General features: G+C 51.4%; 1 protein-coding gene across 7 annotated transcripts in view; it reads right to left on the bottom strand.

The window, feature by feature from the left end:
• TSKU (tsukushi, small leucine rich proteoglycan) overlaps positions 1 to 9,878 on the bottom strand; it is a 44,592-nt gene extending 34,714 nt beyond the window's left edge. Inside the window, exons 1-2 of one of the 7 annotated variants that reach the window (XM_081279739.1) lie at positions 8,963 to 9,309; positions 3,251 to 3,491 (exon numbers count right to left, since the gene is read on the bottom strand). Coding sequence is in view for 1 of the 7 variants with exons in the window: in XM_081279735.1 (XP_081135861.1) it covers positions 9,839 to 9,851 (13 nt within the window). In the remaining 6 variants the exon portion in view is untranslated. Of the gene's footprint in view, positions 1 to 3,250; positions 3,492 to 4,946; positions 5,104 to 7,936; positions 8,209 to 8,962 lie in introns of those variants that run through there. The other 6 variants (XR_014020431.1, XM_081279735.1, XM_081279740.1 and 3 more) reach the window with 6 other exon arrangements.
• Between the last annotated feature and the right edge of the window lie 4,197 nt (positions 9,879 to 14,075).

Here is a 14,075-nt window from a genome sequence, read left to right on the forward strand (position 1 = left end):
TCCTGCTTTAGGGATACCTGTCCCAAGCTTTTTCCTCCTTCCCCTGATCCCTATTCCCAGCTGACATAGCTATTTTACCTCTCTTGCCCTTCTTTTAATCTTGGGCAGGCAGATGAACTGGTTCCCCCATTATTATAGATGAAGAAACAGAGGTTCAATTAGCATTAAAAAAACAGGTTCAGAGAGGACAAAGGCCTTACCCCAAACTAGTACAAAGCAGGGCAGGATTAGAACCCAGACCTGCTCAATTCCAGTTCTTGCATTCATATCTGCCTGGCAGGGGATTGGTGGAGAGGCAGGGTGCAGGCGGGGCTTTTCCCATGGACATGCTACAAGTCAATTCCCCTCCCCAGACCTCAGTTTCCCTTGCTGTATAGTTGCAATAGCAGCTGCCACCTATGCCAGGCACTATGTATATCTCATCACATCTAAAGGTCACACACACCCATATAGGTCAAACTCAAGGCCTGTGTTCCTGCTCACAGGAGACCAGAGGGTGGAGGAGCAAGAGCTTCTAATGCATAGTTGGTGCAGTCTGAGTCTACTCCTCCCCTGCACAAGGGCCACTCTGCTGGGGGACAGAAGGCTCTTCGTGTGTGGCCCTGCTGTACCCCTGCTGTCATGCCCTGTCTCCTTCTCACTGGTCACAGGGGAAGAGGGTGGGAGAGGGGTCAGGAGGGGATGGACCAGAGACCTGCCCACCTTCTCGACTGGGGGGCAGTGGAGGGAGCTGCTGGATAACATTACCAGCCCTGCATGAAACTTTAAAGCGGTAGCCACTTGATCTGCACTCTGGCTCTGCGCAGGGCTGGTGAGAAGTGGGGCCCTTCTCCTCTGCCCCCACCCCAAGGGCCCTGCCTCTCCCACCCCTTTCTTTTGTAGAGGCCAATTTGAGAATTAAACCCTGCCCAGGTGCATCCTGGGCTTGGTCCCAGCTGAGGCAGGACAGAGTGTTCCAATGTCTGAACCAAAAGGAAAATATTAAGTTGCTTCAGGGCCCCTTTGTTCCCCAGTGAGCTCCTCACCGCAGAGTTCATTACCACCACAGGCCCCACCTCCCCTGCTAAGCCGATCTGCTCATACTCACCCTTCCTGGGGTTTAAACAAACATCACAAAGGGCCCCAAGATTACCCTTTGGTTCCCAGGGGTGATTATATGCTGTGTCCATGAAATGCCAAGTGGCTTCTCATGAGCGCCTGTTTATGTAATGGCAGCTCAAATGCAGCCCAGAAGCTGGCCCTCCAGGCCTCGGCCTTGTCCCTTGCACAATAGGACAGTAATTTCTTCTATGCCCTCCTCACATAAGTTAATTAACCCTCACTGAAGCACACTGCAAACTGTGAAGAGTTCTGCACATGCTCAGAGAGGCTTCCCCCTACCCCTGAACATCTGGAACTGAGCAAAGGTCATAATAGCCGGTGTAAGGGAGTGGGAGTATAGATGGAGACCCCTAGATAATGACTGGTAAATGCTCCCAAGGCACTGGGACAGACCTTTGCTTAGCTCTGCCCAGTGAACCTCTCCCAGGGTCCGTTTAATGTCAAGGCTAGGCCCAGGACTGAGCATTCACAGTGGAAGTACCCACGGTGACAGAGCCAGTCCTCATTGAATGCTAGTACTTGACACACCTCCTCTGGTCCGATCATTATAGACACCAGCAAAGCCAGGAGTGTCATCTCCATTTAGAGCAAAGGAAACTGAGGATTCACAGATTCACCTGCTAGCTTGTGTGACTCTGGAAGTTGTGGGGGAGAAGAAATGGAGAGAACAGTCCCTGCCTCAAGGAGGTTCTGTAAGGATTAAAGGTCCCAGGGGTGACAGGCCCAGCACACCAGGACAAAGACAGGTTCAGTTATGGGGTGGTCTGTCTCTCACAGGCTACACACAATGGTATCCCTTAGACAGGTAACCCAAAGACTATCCCAAGCTCCTTTACCATGTTCCAGGATGCTGACAGGGAGGAAACAGGGCAACTGTGCATGGTGGCAAGTCCTGGGGAGTAGTCAGGAGCCCTAGGTCTTCATCCCCCCTCTGCCCTGGACAGCCCTCATCATTGGTCAGGTCCTGCCCCTCTTTGAGCCTCAGTTTCTCCATCTGCGCAATAAGTATTTAGTCTAGATGAACCAACTCCAGAGTTTTAGGAGTTTAAAATTTAACAAAAGTGCTTACTAAAGCTCTATTAAGCACAAAGCACTGGGCAGGGTCAGGTTGGGGTGGGGGGTGGAGAGGAAACCAGGGACCTGTTCTCTTGGGGCTTATAGACCAGCAGTGGGGACAGAGACCCACCAATAGTAAGCCTGAGACTCAGAAGACTTGGATCTGTGTGACCTTTGTAGCTCTCTATTTCTCTGAGCAATTTCTCGTCTGTATAGTAGTATTAACCTGGTCTCCTCCTAGGACCCGTGTTCCACTCTTGCAAGAAAGGAAAAGGCAGACCAGTGGCCACCAAAGAAGGACAAGGGAGAAGAGGGATCTCTGGGTCAAGATCATCTCCCCCACCAAAACCTGACCTGCCGAGGTAGGCCTGGTAGGGAGTGTGTACCAACACAGGGCTGGATGAACCAAGGACCCATCTACTGATCAACCAGGTTACATAACACACGGGCAGAAAGTCAAGGGCTTAGAGATTACATTTGCCCCTGGCTTAGAAGATACCATGAAGTCATCCCTGACTGGGGCCATGAGTTTTTCACTGTTGGGCCATGGTGCCAAGTCCACAGTCACTCTAAAGATGTTTGCTGAAGTCCTAGGACAATAAGAGTAAATGGTATGGGCCTAAGAGCCCCAGGGAATTCTCCCTGCATGGCACTCCAGGCCTTTTATAAGCTGCTTCTCTAGAACAGCTTTGGCCCATCATGGCCCCCTTGGGGTGTTTTTAGCTATAGAGCTTGAATCCTCCCAGGCATGGAGGCCATCTGCAAATTGCGCCACCTTCTTCCTCCCTTGCCCAAGGTAGATTTGGACCTTCCTTGATAGCCAGAGTGGCAACAGCTGTCACCTTTATGGATTCTGAACAACGCTCAGTCTTTGTTCACTTTCCCAAGAATTCCATGGTCCCTTGGAGATCATGGGTGACTGAGGCCCAGTGAGGGGCAGCAACACCGAAGGAATGGCATGGCAGGACCCAGGAGCTGGGACGTGACAGATCATACTGCTGCAGGCATGGCACACATCCACACACCTGGCCCCACCAGCAGAACAAAGCCCACTCTGTCCACGCAGGCTGCAGGCCCCTCCCTCCTGGCCTACCAGTAGGCCTCCTTCAGAGGCTGCTGAGTGAGTTCTCTGCCATTTCAGACTTGAAGTATAAGCAGTAGGGGCAGATGCCAGCCTTCTTCATCTATGCATCCCTTCCGTCACCTGGGCAGCTCTGGTGGGGTATATGTACCAGCAGAGAGCTGGACGAGCCAAGAGCCCAGCAAGCAACGAGACCCAGACCCAGGTGGGAATCCAGCCTCGGCAAGTTTCAACCCTGCTGTGTCTCCGTGTCCTCGATGGAGATAAGAACAGAGGACTGTTAGAGGATTAAATGACAGCATGTGAAGCTGTTGCTCATTATCTGCCACATGGTGAGTGCTCGGTCCGAGTTAGATGGTGATGGGGATGATTTATGAAGCTTCCCACCCAGGATCCAGTGCAGTGCCAGGCACCCAGCAGGCCCATGGCTGCTTGTGCTGACTTCTCCAGTCACCTTGCTGGTGTCTATTGGCAACACCGCAATCTTCCTTCTCCTTGAGGGCATCTCTTGGGTTCGGGGTTTGAGCCAGGCCTTCCTAGCCCTAGTTGCCTGCCCTTGGTGCCCCACCAAATCATCTCTGGCTCAAAAAATTTTCCAACTGCCCCTAGCATCTTCCAGGAAGCCCCTGGCACAGGGGGGCAAGAGGCCAAGCTGCAGCCTGGCCCAGGTCCTAGCACCCACCAAAGATAGGCCTTTGCCTTGACCAGCTGCTCCTCCCCCTGGGTGGCCTTCCCCCAACTCCCCTTGGTCATGAGCAATCTGACACTAACCAACCAATTCCATAGGTAGAAATTTCATGAGTGTCCCATCCTCTGACTACCGATTCTGTTCTGGAAATGCAAGGCCAAACCTGGAGCCCTGAGGGCCAGCTCTCCCTGCAGAATTGCTAATGGTGTACGTCTGCACAGTGCACAGGCACGCCTGCTTGCCACGCTCCTTGCCTTGCTCTAGTTTCTGCCTCCCCACAATCCTGGAGATTGCTGCCGCTATTCTTCAGGCAAGGAATGGGACCTCATTAAGCTGGATATGGAGGAACCAGGACTCAAACACAGACATCTTATCTCCAAATCCAGGTCTCCTTATGCCACTCTTCTCCACTTGCGTGAACAACAGCTTACAACTTATGGCGCAGGATGGTAATTACATGTTTACCGGTCTGTCCTCCTGTGGGCAGAGAGATTCACTTTTATGTCTCTGGAGCTGAGCACTGGCCTGGCACAGAGCAGGTACTATATGAAGACACAGCAGGCATCTAGAATATAATTCGGGCACCAAAGGTCACTGCTGAACCTTTCCTATGCTTCCGTATCTGTTCTGTCATTTTGCAAGGTCAGCAAGTTAGATGGCATTGTACTTATGGCTGTTTAAAGAGGCACAGAAAGATTCAGTGAGTCACACAGCCAGTGGGGGGGATAAGAGCTGGACTCAGGACCCAGGTATTCTGATACCCAGCACCTGGCCTCCTCCATGACATCATCCCTGGTGTAGATGGGGTCTGAAAGCCTAGCATCCTTGCCCAAGGAGGACACTGTACAGGGAGATGGGCAAGGCTCACAGTGCTGCTTTCTCTTTCCACTGTGTTCTTCCTCAAAGACTTTCATATTCCCATTAATCAGAGAGCATGTGTGGACACTGTGGGAGAGAGTATGGCACAGAGGAAAGGGGCTCTGAAGCCAGGCAGCTGGACTCCAACACTCTAGGGCTTACCTGCAGCAAGCCTTGTGGGTGCCCTCACCCAAATCTGAGTGTTCTCTGTACTGTGTGAGAAGCCTAGTACTGCTCCAGCGAGTCACTGTGATGATCAGTTCTGGGCTGGCACGGACGGGTTCTCACTGCATGTTGATTCCTGCCCCCTAATGGGTGACTGCAGGGACCAGGAAAGAGAAAGGAACTGTAACACCAATAGATGCTGAGGCAGAGGATAGAGAAGAATCTAAAATTCACCCTCTGAGACCTTGGAGTCTCTCTCACTTCATCACCCAGAGCCTAACCAGGATCTGCCGGAGAACTGATACGGACTGATGGAAAGGTCTCAGAGGCCAAAGCAGGCTGAAGCAAGCAGTTGTGTTTTCTGTGACAGAATGAGGACTTGGTGTCAAACCAGAAGCCTCCCCTAAGCAGGTGGGTCTGCTTCTCTTTCCTTCTTCCCCAAGCTGGGTAGCCACCTTTCCCTGCCCAGGTAGGGCTCAGGGGCCTGCTGCAACAAGCTGGTGCCTGACCCCTGTTTCTAACTGCCAGTCATGCTGGGAGCCAGATTGCACCTCCCAACAGAGGACCAGGACACTATCATTACTCCCTGTTTAAACACCGGCTGGTTATGTGCTGAGCATGTGTGAAGCCCTAAATTCAATCCCCAGCACTGCAAAAAAATAAAATAAAAATAAAACCCATTGTGTAGAGACAGCTTTCCAGGCTGGAGGTGAATCAGTCCCCAGGAACCCTGCCTCTGCACAGGCTGTTCCTTTTGACAAAGATGACAAAGGGATCCTTCTTTTGTCTACTGCAGACTCTCACTTGTTTGAGTCAAAATCTACTTCCTTTGTGAGGCCTTCCCAGTCTAATCTTCCCCTTAATCACCAAAGGGTCACTCTCCCCCTGGGCTCCTGAGTTATCCCTAGTCTGTCTACAAATCTCTGTTCAGCTCCTCCCCTGCACAGGGCTTGGCTATGGGAAGTGGGTAAACCAAATGAATGAACTGTCAGGGACAGAGAGTTTCTTTCTGCTTGGAGATACTTGCAGGATGCTTAGAGCTTTGTGAATGGTGAAATCAGGTTTAGGACCAGGGAAGATGTGGTTTCTGTCTTCTATTGTCAGTGCAACCCAGCAAATGTCTGCACAATGTAATACATACTGCAAACCACTTCTCATCTTATTAGCATGTGTAATACATTGTCCTATTCACATTCACAACTGATCAGTAGAGCAGAAATGAGTATCCTCATTTGAAGGATGAGGAGACTGAGAATTGGATGGATAGGTGAGATTACTTGTCTCAAGCTACAGAGCCAGGAAGCAGGGGAGTAGGATAAAATCCAGGACCTTCTGACTCTAGGAGGCTGGAATACTTTGCCTCCAGATTGATCTTCCAGCCTCTAGTGCCACCCATAAGCCAGAGGAAAGTTTCTTAAAATTACCCATCCCACCCTATTGCACCTATTGAAAACTTCCAGCAGCTCTCCGCTATCTACAGGTTCAATTCCCAGATCATAATGATCCTCTGTGATTTGGCCCCTGCCTTCCCTCTCCCAGTCTCCAGTTCAACTCCAATTCCCCACCCTCTAGATCTTGTGTCAGTCTAAAACGCTGACCACCTTTGTGCTGTTTCTAGAACACATAGAGTTCTGCACATGCTGTTCCTTTTGTGGGAGACCCTTCTTGCCTCCCCTGTCTATTGATGACTTCAAAAACCTGAGCAGAGTCACCAGTTCTATCAGGCCCCTCCCCAAAGTACTTCCAAGAAAATGTCTTAGAACTTGCTTTGGCAGGGAACTTCTATGATGGGCTCAGCCCTCTTTAGGAGCACCCTCAGTGTACAGCCCAGCTGTGCCCTGTGAAAGGATGAGTGAACTTGTAAGTGTATCTCCCCTGTTTTGAACCAGAAGTTATGATTAAAAAAATATTGATCATTACTCTGTTCATCCATAATCTGTCATTTAAAAGCTATGAGAATCCAGGCTCCTGGCACATGCCTATAATCCCAGTAACTCAGGCAGTTTAGGCAAGGCCCTAAGCTACTTAGAAACCCTGTCTCAAAACAAAAACTCAAAAGGGCGGGGGATGTAGCTCAATGGTGAAGTGTCCCTGGGTTCAATCCTTAATACTACTACTACTACTACTAATAATAATAATAATAATAATGAATAAATAAAATACAATGGGGAGAGCCGTGTCAATGCCTTCCTTTCCCTCCATTTTTGACTGATCAGCTTTTGCCTTTCAACAGGTGGAGACAGTAGGTGGAAGCCCTAGTTTGCATTCCAGTCTGGGAGCAAATCAGTGCCTGGGAATTGAGCTAGCCAGAATGGAGGTGTATTACACATCAAAATATTTCCAGGTTCTGGGATCTCAAGCAGTCAGCCAGAAGAGCAAGGAGGGAAGAGGCTGTCCACACCTCTCCTCTCAAAAGGGAAACTAAAGGCCAGAGACAGAAAATAAAGTGACCACATTGCCTCCTTCTCAGTTTAATATCTGTGCCCCTCCGTCTTGTTTGCAGCACTTAGGCAAAGTTCTTGGGTTAAAGACTGGGGTGGGGGATGGGGAGGAGGACTTTGGTGTTATCTTTGCCACCAGGGACCAAAAGATCGGCAGGGCTGAGCCTTTCCTCTCCGGTCAGTCACTGGGTTCAGCAAGTCTAGACTTATCCGAAGGGTACAGCGCGCGGCGAGGAAGGATGGAAGTTTGAGTCACCTCCTCGCCGGGCCAAGTGTGGGCGGGCTCTGCTTTCAGCCGGGTTTCTAGCAAGCACTAGTTAGCCCGACCGCACGCTTCGGTGGTGAGGGAGTTCTCACTCCATCCATAACAGGGTGATGGCGACAGCAAGGCTTAGCAACACGTCCGGTGTCCTAAAGTGGGCCACTGACTGTTGCGTTCGAAATCAGTGTGTGCAAGGTTCCCCCTGCCCGCAACCCAACAAGGGGTCCTGGAGCCGGCGCTGCGAGCAGGCCTGTATCCCCACAAGCTGTGGCCTTCTCACCTACCGAATCGGAAGGCTGGTCCCCTCACCCGGGGGGCGGGCTGCAAACGCAGAGCGGATCTCAAAGCGGAACCCGGGCTGGAGCCTATCTCTCTGCCAAGCAGACAGGTCTCTGTCGGTCACACACTCTCTCCAAGAAGCACGGGGCAGGCAACGCCAGGAGCCTTCTCTCCTCTCCAGACTCAGGCCAGAGACCAGGACCAGCCGCTCCCCTCCCTCCTCCCAGCAGGGTCCGGTGCGGGTGTCCGGCACGCTCCGCCCAGTCCTGGCCCCAGCCCGTCCCCAGGCGCTGTCGATCCCCTACCACTCACCAATCCTATCCCATCCTCTCGCGGCCCTAAGGACCTCAGGAGGTGAAAGAGGGGCGGGCTGCCAGAGATCTCCCACCCCCGGCTCAGGCCGGGCTGCGGCTGCGGGGTCCGGGGCGGTTTCCCGAGGAACCCGGAGAAAAGTTTGAAGCCAAGTCGGGGTGGGGGGGGGGGTGCGGGTGGCCAGCAGGGGAACCAGGAGTCAGGCCGGCGTCCGGCTCTCAGCACGACACACTCCACCGACACCCAGCCCAGACACGTCGACAGCACAGACCACGTAAGCGGACACCCAACGGTGAGCCCACCGGTAGCCACCACCAAACGCAAGTCCACAAAACGTGGGCACCGGCGCAAAGCAGCTGTGCAGAGTCACCGACACACAAAGGCACAGGCGGATGCACGTCCCTGAAGCCAAATCCACAAAGTCCCACAACAGTGAGATGCACGTGTCCGCACAAAGACCCCACAGGGGACGGCCCACGCCCACGGCACCCGGGCAGCGCCTTTGTCTCCTGGAAGCCCTCTCCCCCTGGTCCGGGTTCCCCACTGCCGCCGAGTCCCGGGCGCCCGGCAGCGGCTGCTGTCGCCCTGGCTCCAGGTAAAGTTGAGGGGCCTTGGCGGGACCCGGGCGCCGTCCGCCCGGGAATGGCTAGGAGCGGTCGGGGGCTCCGGACCTTCGCCCGCCGCGCCGACTCCCGCTCCACCTGACGACCCGCACCCACCTGGAAAGCTACGCAGCTGCCTCCTCAGCACGCTCACCTAGGCGGCCCTGCGCTGGCCCTCGGGCCGGCGCTTTTCTCCGCGCCGCGCGGCCCGCCCCCAGTCCCCGCCCGCCGCGGGTCTCCGGCTGCCCAGCGCCCAGTGCCCAGTGGCGACTCCGGCCGGCGGCCCGGCGGCTCAGGGAGTGTCGCCAAATTGCCGGCCTTGCCCGGCGTGCTCCCAGCCCCGCCTCTGCCGGAGCCCGGGTTCCATCCTAGGGACCGTCTCAAAAGTGCGCAGCTCCCACCTACTCCAATCGGCGTTGCTCCCTGCTTCCTGCATTCAGGATCCCTTCCCCCTCCTCCCGCGCGCCAGAGCAATCTCAGCAGATGGCCTCACGGTCGGGAACATCTGGAGGTCGCTGGATTGTGTGTGTGTGTGTGTGTGTGTGTGTGTGTGTGTGTGTGTGCGCGCGCGCGCGCGCGCGCGGAGAGAAGGAGAGAAAATTATTTGTTGGTAAGAAAGAGATTGGGGTGAATGAGAGTTACCTCTCCTGGAATTCTCTGCCCGCTCCCCATTTCATTAGAAGAGTGAAAGGGATCCAGTGATGTTATTGAGAGACCAAGAATCTGAAGCAGAGAAAGACTTGCTGAAAGAGGAACCCACAGAGGGGACAGCCCGGCTTAGGCAGAAAAAGCTGGCAGACAAGGAGTGAGAAAGCCAACGTTCTCTTCTGGAGGGAACTATAGACTTCTGGCTGGATTTCTAGGAAGGGAAGCTGCTATGTGACTAGGAGCAGCTTAAGTCTGTCCCTCTGCAGCTCATCTTCTCCACCCCCCTGTATGCTAAAAAAGGGCAGTAGCCAAATAACTTTTTAAAATAGGGCTTGCAGAAATTACCTGATGAATGCATTCCCTGGAAGGCTGAGCTGGGGGCAGGAATGAGGCTCCCAAGACTACACACCCAGATAATGCCAGCCCCCTTCCAGGGAAGGGAGGGCAGTTCCCAGGCACTTGACAGATCCAATGAGGGGGTGGAGGCAGGCTTTGGTTTTAGCCCAGGACCTCCCAGGAACTTTTTCCCCTCTTGGAGAGAGCCCCTGGGTGAAGATATTGGGCAATGTTCCCCCTACGGAGGCCCAGACTTGTTATACTCGCCTTTTTGCTTCTTCTTTCCTTATTATGTAAAAATCAAAACTAGAATAAACAACAGAAAAGAAATGTTGCTCGAGCTTGTGAGGTGTGTGTGTGTGTGTGTGTGTGTGTGTGTGTGTGTGTGTGTCTGCCTGCCTGGGGAAGAAAGGGAAGTCAAAGTCAAACTTGCTACTCAGAGAAGGAAGTGATCTTGTAGGTCCTCCCCCAGCACGTATAGTCTGAGGGGGTCTAGGGTACTCACCTGAATTGAGTGGGGTGACCCTGCCAATTAGGGAGGTGTAAGGAGAAGGTTGGGATCCTGGTCTCCTCTGTGTGGGAGCTGGGAGAGACCCTTTCTCTTATCTGCCCATTGTCTTTCCTGGTTAGAATCTAGCCTCCAGAACTGGGATGCCCTCTCAGAGTCCTCATCAAACCTTCTGAAATGGTGCCAGAGGCTCCTTTATGACCAGGGTCCTCCTTAGCAGTCTGGCTTAGTAGATAGTCTGGCTCAATACAAGGGTCTGCTGGAATTTAACTTTGCACCACCTGGGGCACTTGAGGAGGAGTTGAACTGTCTTTCCCCCACCCCCCACCCAAAGACTCTCTGCCTAGATGGGAGAGAGACCTGAAATGAAAGGTCCGTAGAGGTCCCCAGCTTGGACAGACTTCAGGTTCCAGTCCTGCACTTAGCAGCTCTGGGTCACCTTAGGTAAGTCACACAACCACTGAAACAGTTTCTGCAATTGTAAAAGAGGTTGTGGTGAGGAGTAAACAAGTAACATAGGTAAAGCTTTAACCTGGCTCACAGGAAGCTTCATTGTGTGGTTGTAATTACTAAAATGTCTTCCAGAAGGGATTGGGGTGGAGGCTGAAAGTCTTGCAGGCTTAGGAGGGGAGGGACTGGGGGAATGATCCCTCCACTCTGACTTGTCCAGTGTCTGTGACTGCTGCCTCCTCTATCCTCATGGGGAGGTTCTTTTGGGAACCCGCTTGCCCTGGCCTGACTTTTGCCCTGGCCTGACTTTCACCCTCCCTTCCCTGGATGTGGAGTTGTGGAGTGAGTAGTACTCAACTTCCAGAAAACTTAGGGACACTAACTACCACTACACTTTCTTGGTGAGGGCTTCTCATTTAACATCAATGTGGTAAACAACTCCACTCCTTGCTGGTAGCTTGTCTTCCCTACCTGGAAGGTGGCCTCCAGGGAGAGTCTCCATCAGTTTACTTATCCCTCCCATCCCCGGGCCTCAGGTTAACCATCTCTCTGCCTTGAGGCTCTGCCCTCCTATCTGCTGTCCACACTGCTATAAGAGTGACCTTTTTAAACAGCAAATCTGCAAAATGGACCCTGACACTTGTTTTTAAAAGCTTACAATGGCAAAAGCCAAACAATTGGAGGCCTGTGGTCACCCCTATTCTATATCCCAAGCTCTAGTCATGTAGAAATAAAGGGAGGAGGGAGGTGAAGGGACAGTATAGTATCATGTATTCTTTAAGTCTCTGTCCAATGCTTCCTTCCTCCAGAAAACCCTCTGGCAAAGTTGGTCCCTTCTTCTATTACGTTTCCAGTCACTTTGTACCTAAGGACTGTCATTGTCACCATTCTTCCGCCCTCCCCTTTTGTGCTCATCCTGGCCACTGAGACATTCCAGTGCCTGTGCTGGGTACTTTGGGGTTGAGGATACAACTCGGTGATGGTGATTGCCTGGCATATGTGAGGCCCTGGGTTTGCCCAGCACCTGAAAAAAAGTCATTATGTCATTTCTATGTCAATAATAACCACCCTAGAATAACAGTGGAGAGGCCCTGAAAGGGCAAGTAACCTGACTGAGGTTACTCAGCACATTTTCTGTAAAGTTAGAAAAGAGGACTCCATTGATCTTTCTACTACCCGCAATCTCCAGGAGGAGCAAAGTACGGTGTAGTAGGAAGCAGGTATAAATTGTCACTCTGTTTCTGGCTAACTGTGAACCTTGGGCAAGTCACTTTTCCCCTCAGTCTCCTTGGCTATAAAATGGAGATAAACCCTAATTTGAATAAGTTATACTCCATGTATATATGTCAAAAAATATACAGTCATGTATATCTAAAAAGAAAGAAGAAAAAAATTTTTAAAAAATGGAGATACACAAGAAATCCTGCTTCCCAAGCATATTGGGAAGATCAAATGAGTTCATATAGATGCAAATGTGTTGGGAGCTGTAGGGTGTTGTGAGCTTTGAATAGAGGTACCTGCCCACTGTTGTGAGGCTGGGAAGGATTGTTTGAGGATCTTTTTTCTCTGTGACCAATGGAGGTTAAAAGCACTACTAATCCTTTGGCTGCTTTGCTCATTGTTTAACACTTTGAGAAAGATCTTTTTTCTCTCGCTTGTCAGAGCTATCAAGCCCTGACCAGAACACCCTCCAAACCCAATGCATCTCCCCAAACCTCCAGAATCTCTGTTTTTCATGCTACGTTTCCTTCTGCTGTCAGAAGTTGGCAGGTCCAAAGTCAACAGAGCATCAGACTACATGAGGAAAGAACAGAAAGGAGAGCATGGAGAAAAAGAACGTGTCTTCCACGGCCTTCGCGTCCTGCCGATCTGGGTTGGCATGTGGCATGTCATGTTTTTTAAAAGCCCCTCTGGTGATCTGACGTCATTATGAGGACTGGGGGACACAGCAGAATGCCTTAGTGTTGGCAAAGTTCTTCCACAACACATTCTCATTTTTAAACCTCTGCATGAACTTCTTAGGTAGCTGAATATCACCTTCATTTTACAGACGTGGAAACAAATTCTGCAGTGACTCATCCTCGGTCACACAGCTGGGACTTAAAACTGGACCAGTGAGATAACTGCAGCCATTCAGCTGCGGGGCAGGATTCTGTGCGCAGGCCTTTGCTGGTGTCTCAGCAGTCCCTAGATGAACGTTCCTCCCCTCCTGCCAAATCAAATGTGTCCCTAAATATTTCTCTCCCACTCTCCCACCCCCGTGCTTTTTCCCCTGCTGGGAATGCTTCCAGCTGCAGTCCTCCTCACTGGCATCCCAACCCTGCCACCTCCTTTCCAAAGGCGTGGCTGTTTCCCTCACTTTCTCTTCCTGGAGCCTGGGAGCACTTGGTTTGTGTCTCAGGACAGCCCACTTTCCTGCCCTGCGCTGCCTCCACGGGGTGCTCCAGCACACCCAGCTGTTAGGGCTTCCTGTAAAGTGTGGCATTTCCAGGTCTTTGCTCCTCTTTGCCGCCTACAGAAGTGCCCCTTGACCCACCCATCTCTTATTTATTCACACTTCAACGCAGGCATTGCCTCTTCCAGAAAGCCCCCCTTCCCCAGCCCCCACTCTACCATGGAGAGCCCTTCCTCGTGCTGCTGTGTGATACACTGAGGGAGGTTCTGTTTGAACAAGTTTGTTGGATCATTCATTTATTTATTACAGAAAGGTGTAGACTTTGGAGCCAGACTCCTCAGGTTTGAATCCCAGCTACTGAGTGGGCAAGTTCTTACACCAATCTCTCTCTGTGTTCTACTTTCCTCATCTACAAAATGAAGAAAGATAGAAGTGCATTGGATTAGACAAAAGGGAATGAAGGGAAGGGAGGGGGATGGAAATAGTCAGTAGAATGAATTGGACATAACTTTCCTATGTTCGTATATGAATACACCCCCAGTAAAACTTTACATCACGTACAACCACAGACTAGAATCCTAATTAGAATAAGTTATACTTCATGTATGTATAAATACGTCCAAACACACTCTACTGTCATGTATATCTAAAAAGACCAAATTTTTAGAAAGTAGTAAAAAATTTTAAATGGAGAAAGTAACTCCAACCTCAAAGGTTGTTGTAAGGATTAAATGAATGAATTCATGTAGAATGTGTAGAACAGTGCCTGGAATATTGGTGACTGCTCTTATGATTTATTAGTTCATTGTACAACACAGGAAAGATATTTGTAAAATTGGACAGAGAAGAGGATCCTGGAAAGATGGCAGAATAGGAAGCATGAGGAATCTGTC

This window comes from Spermophilus citellus (genome assembly GCF_964194105.1).
Source record: "Spermophilus citellus genome assembly, chromosome: 2".
Classification (NCBI taxonomy): Eukaryota; Metazoa; Chordata; class Mammalia; order Rodentia; family Sciuridae; genus Spermophilus; species Spermophilus citellus.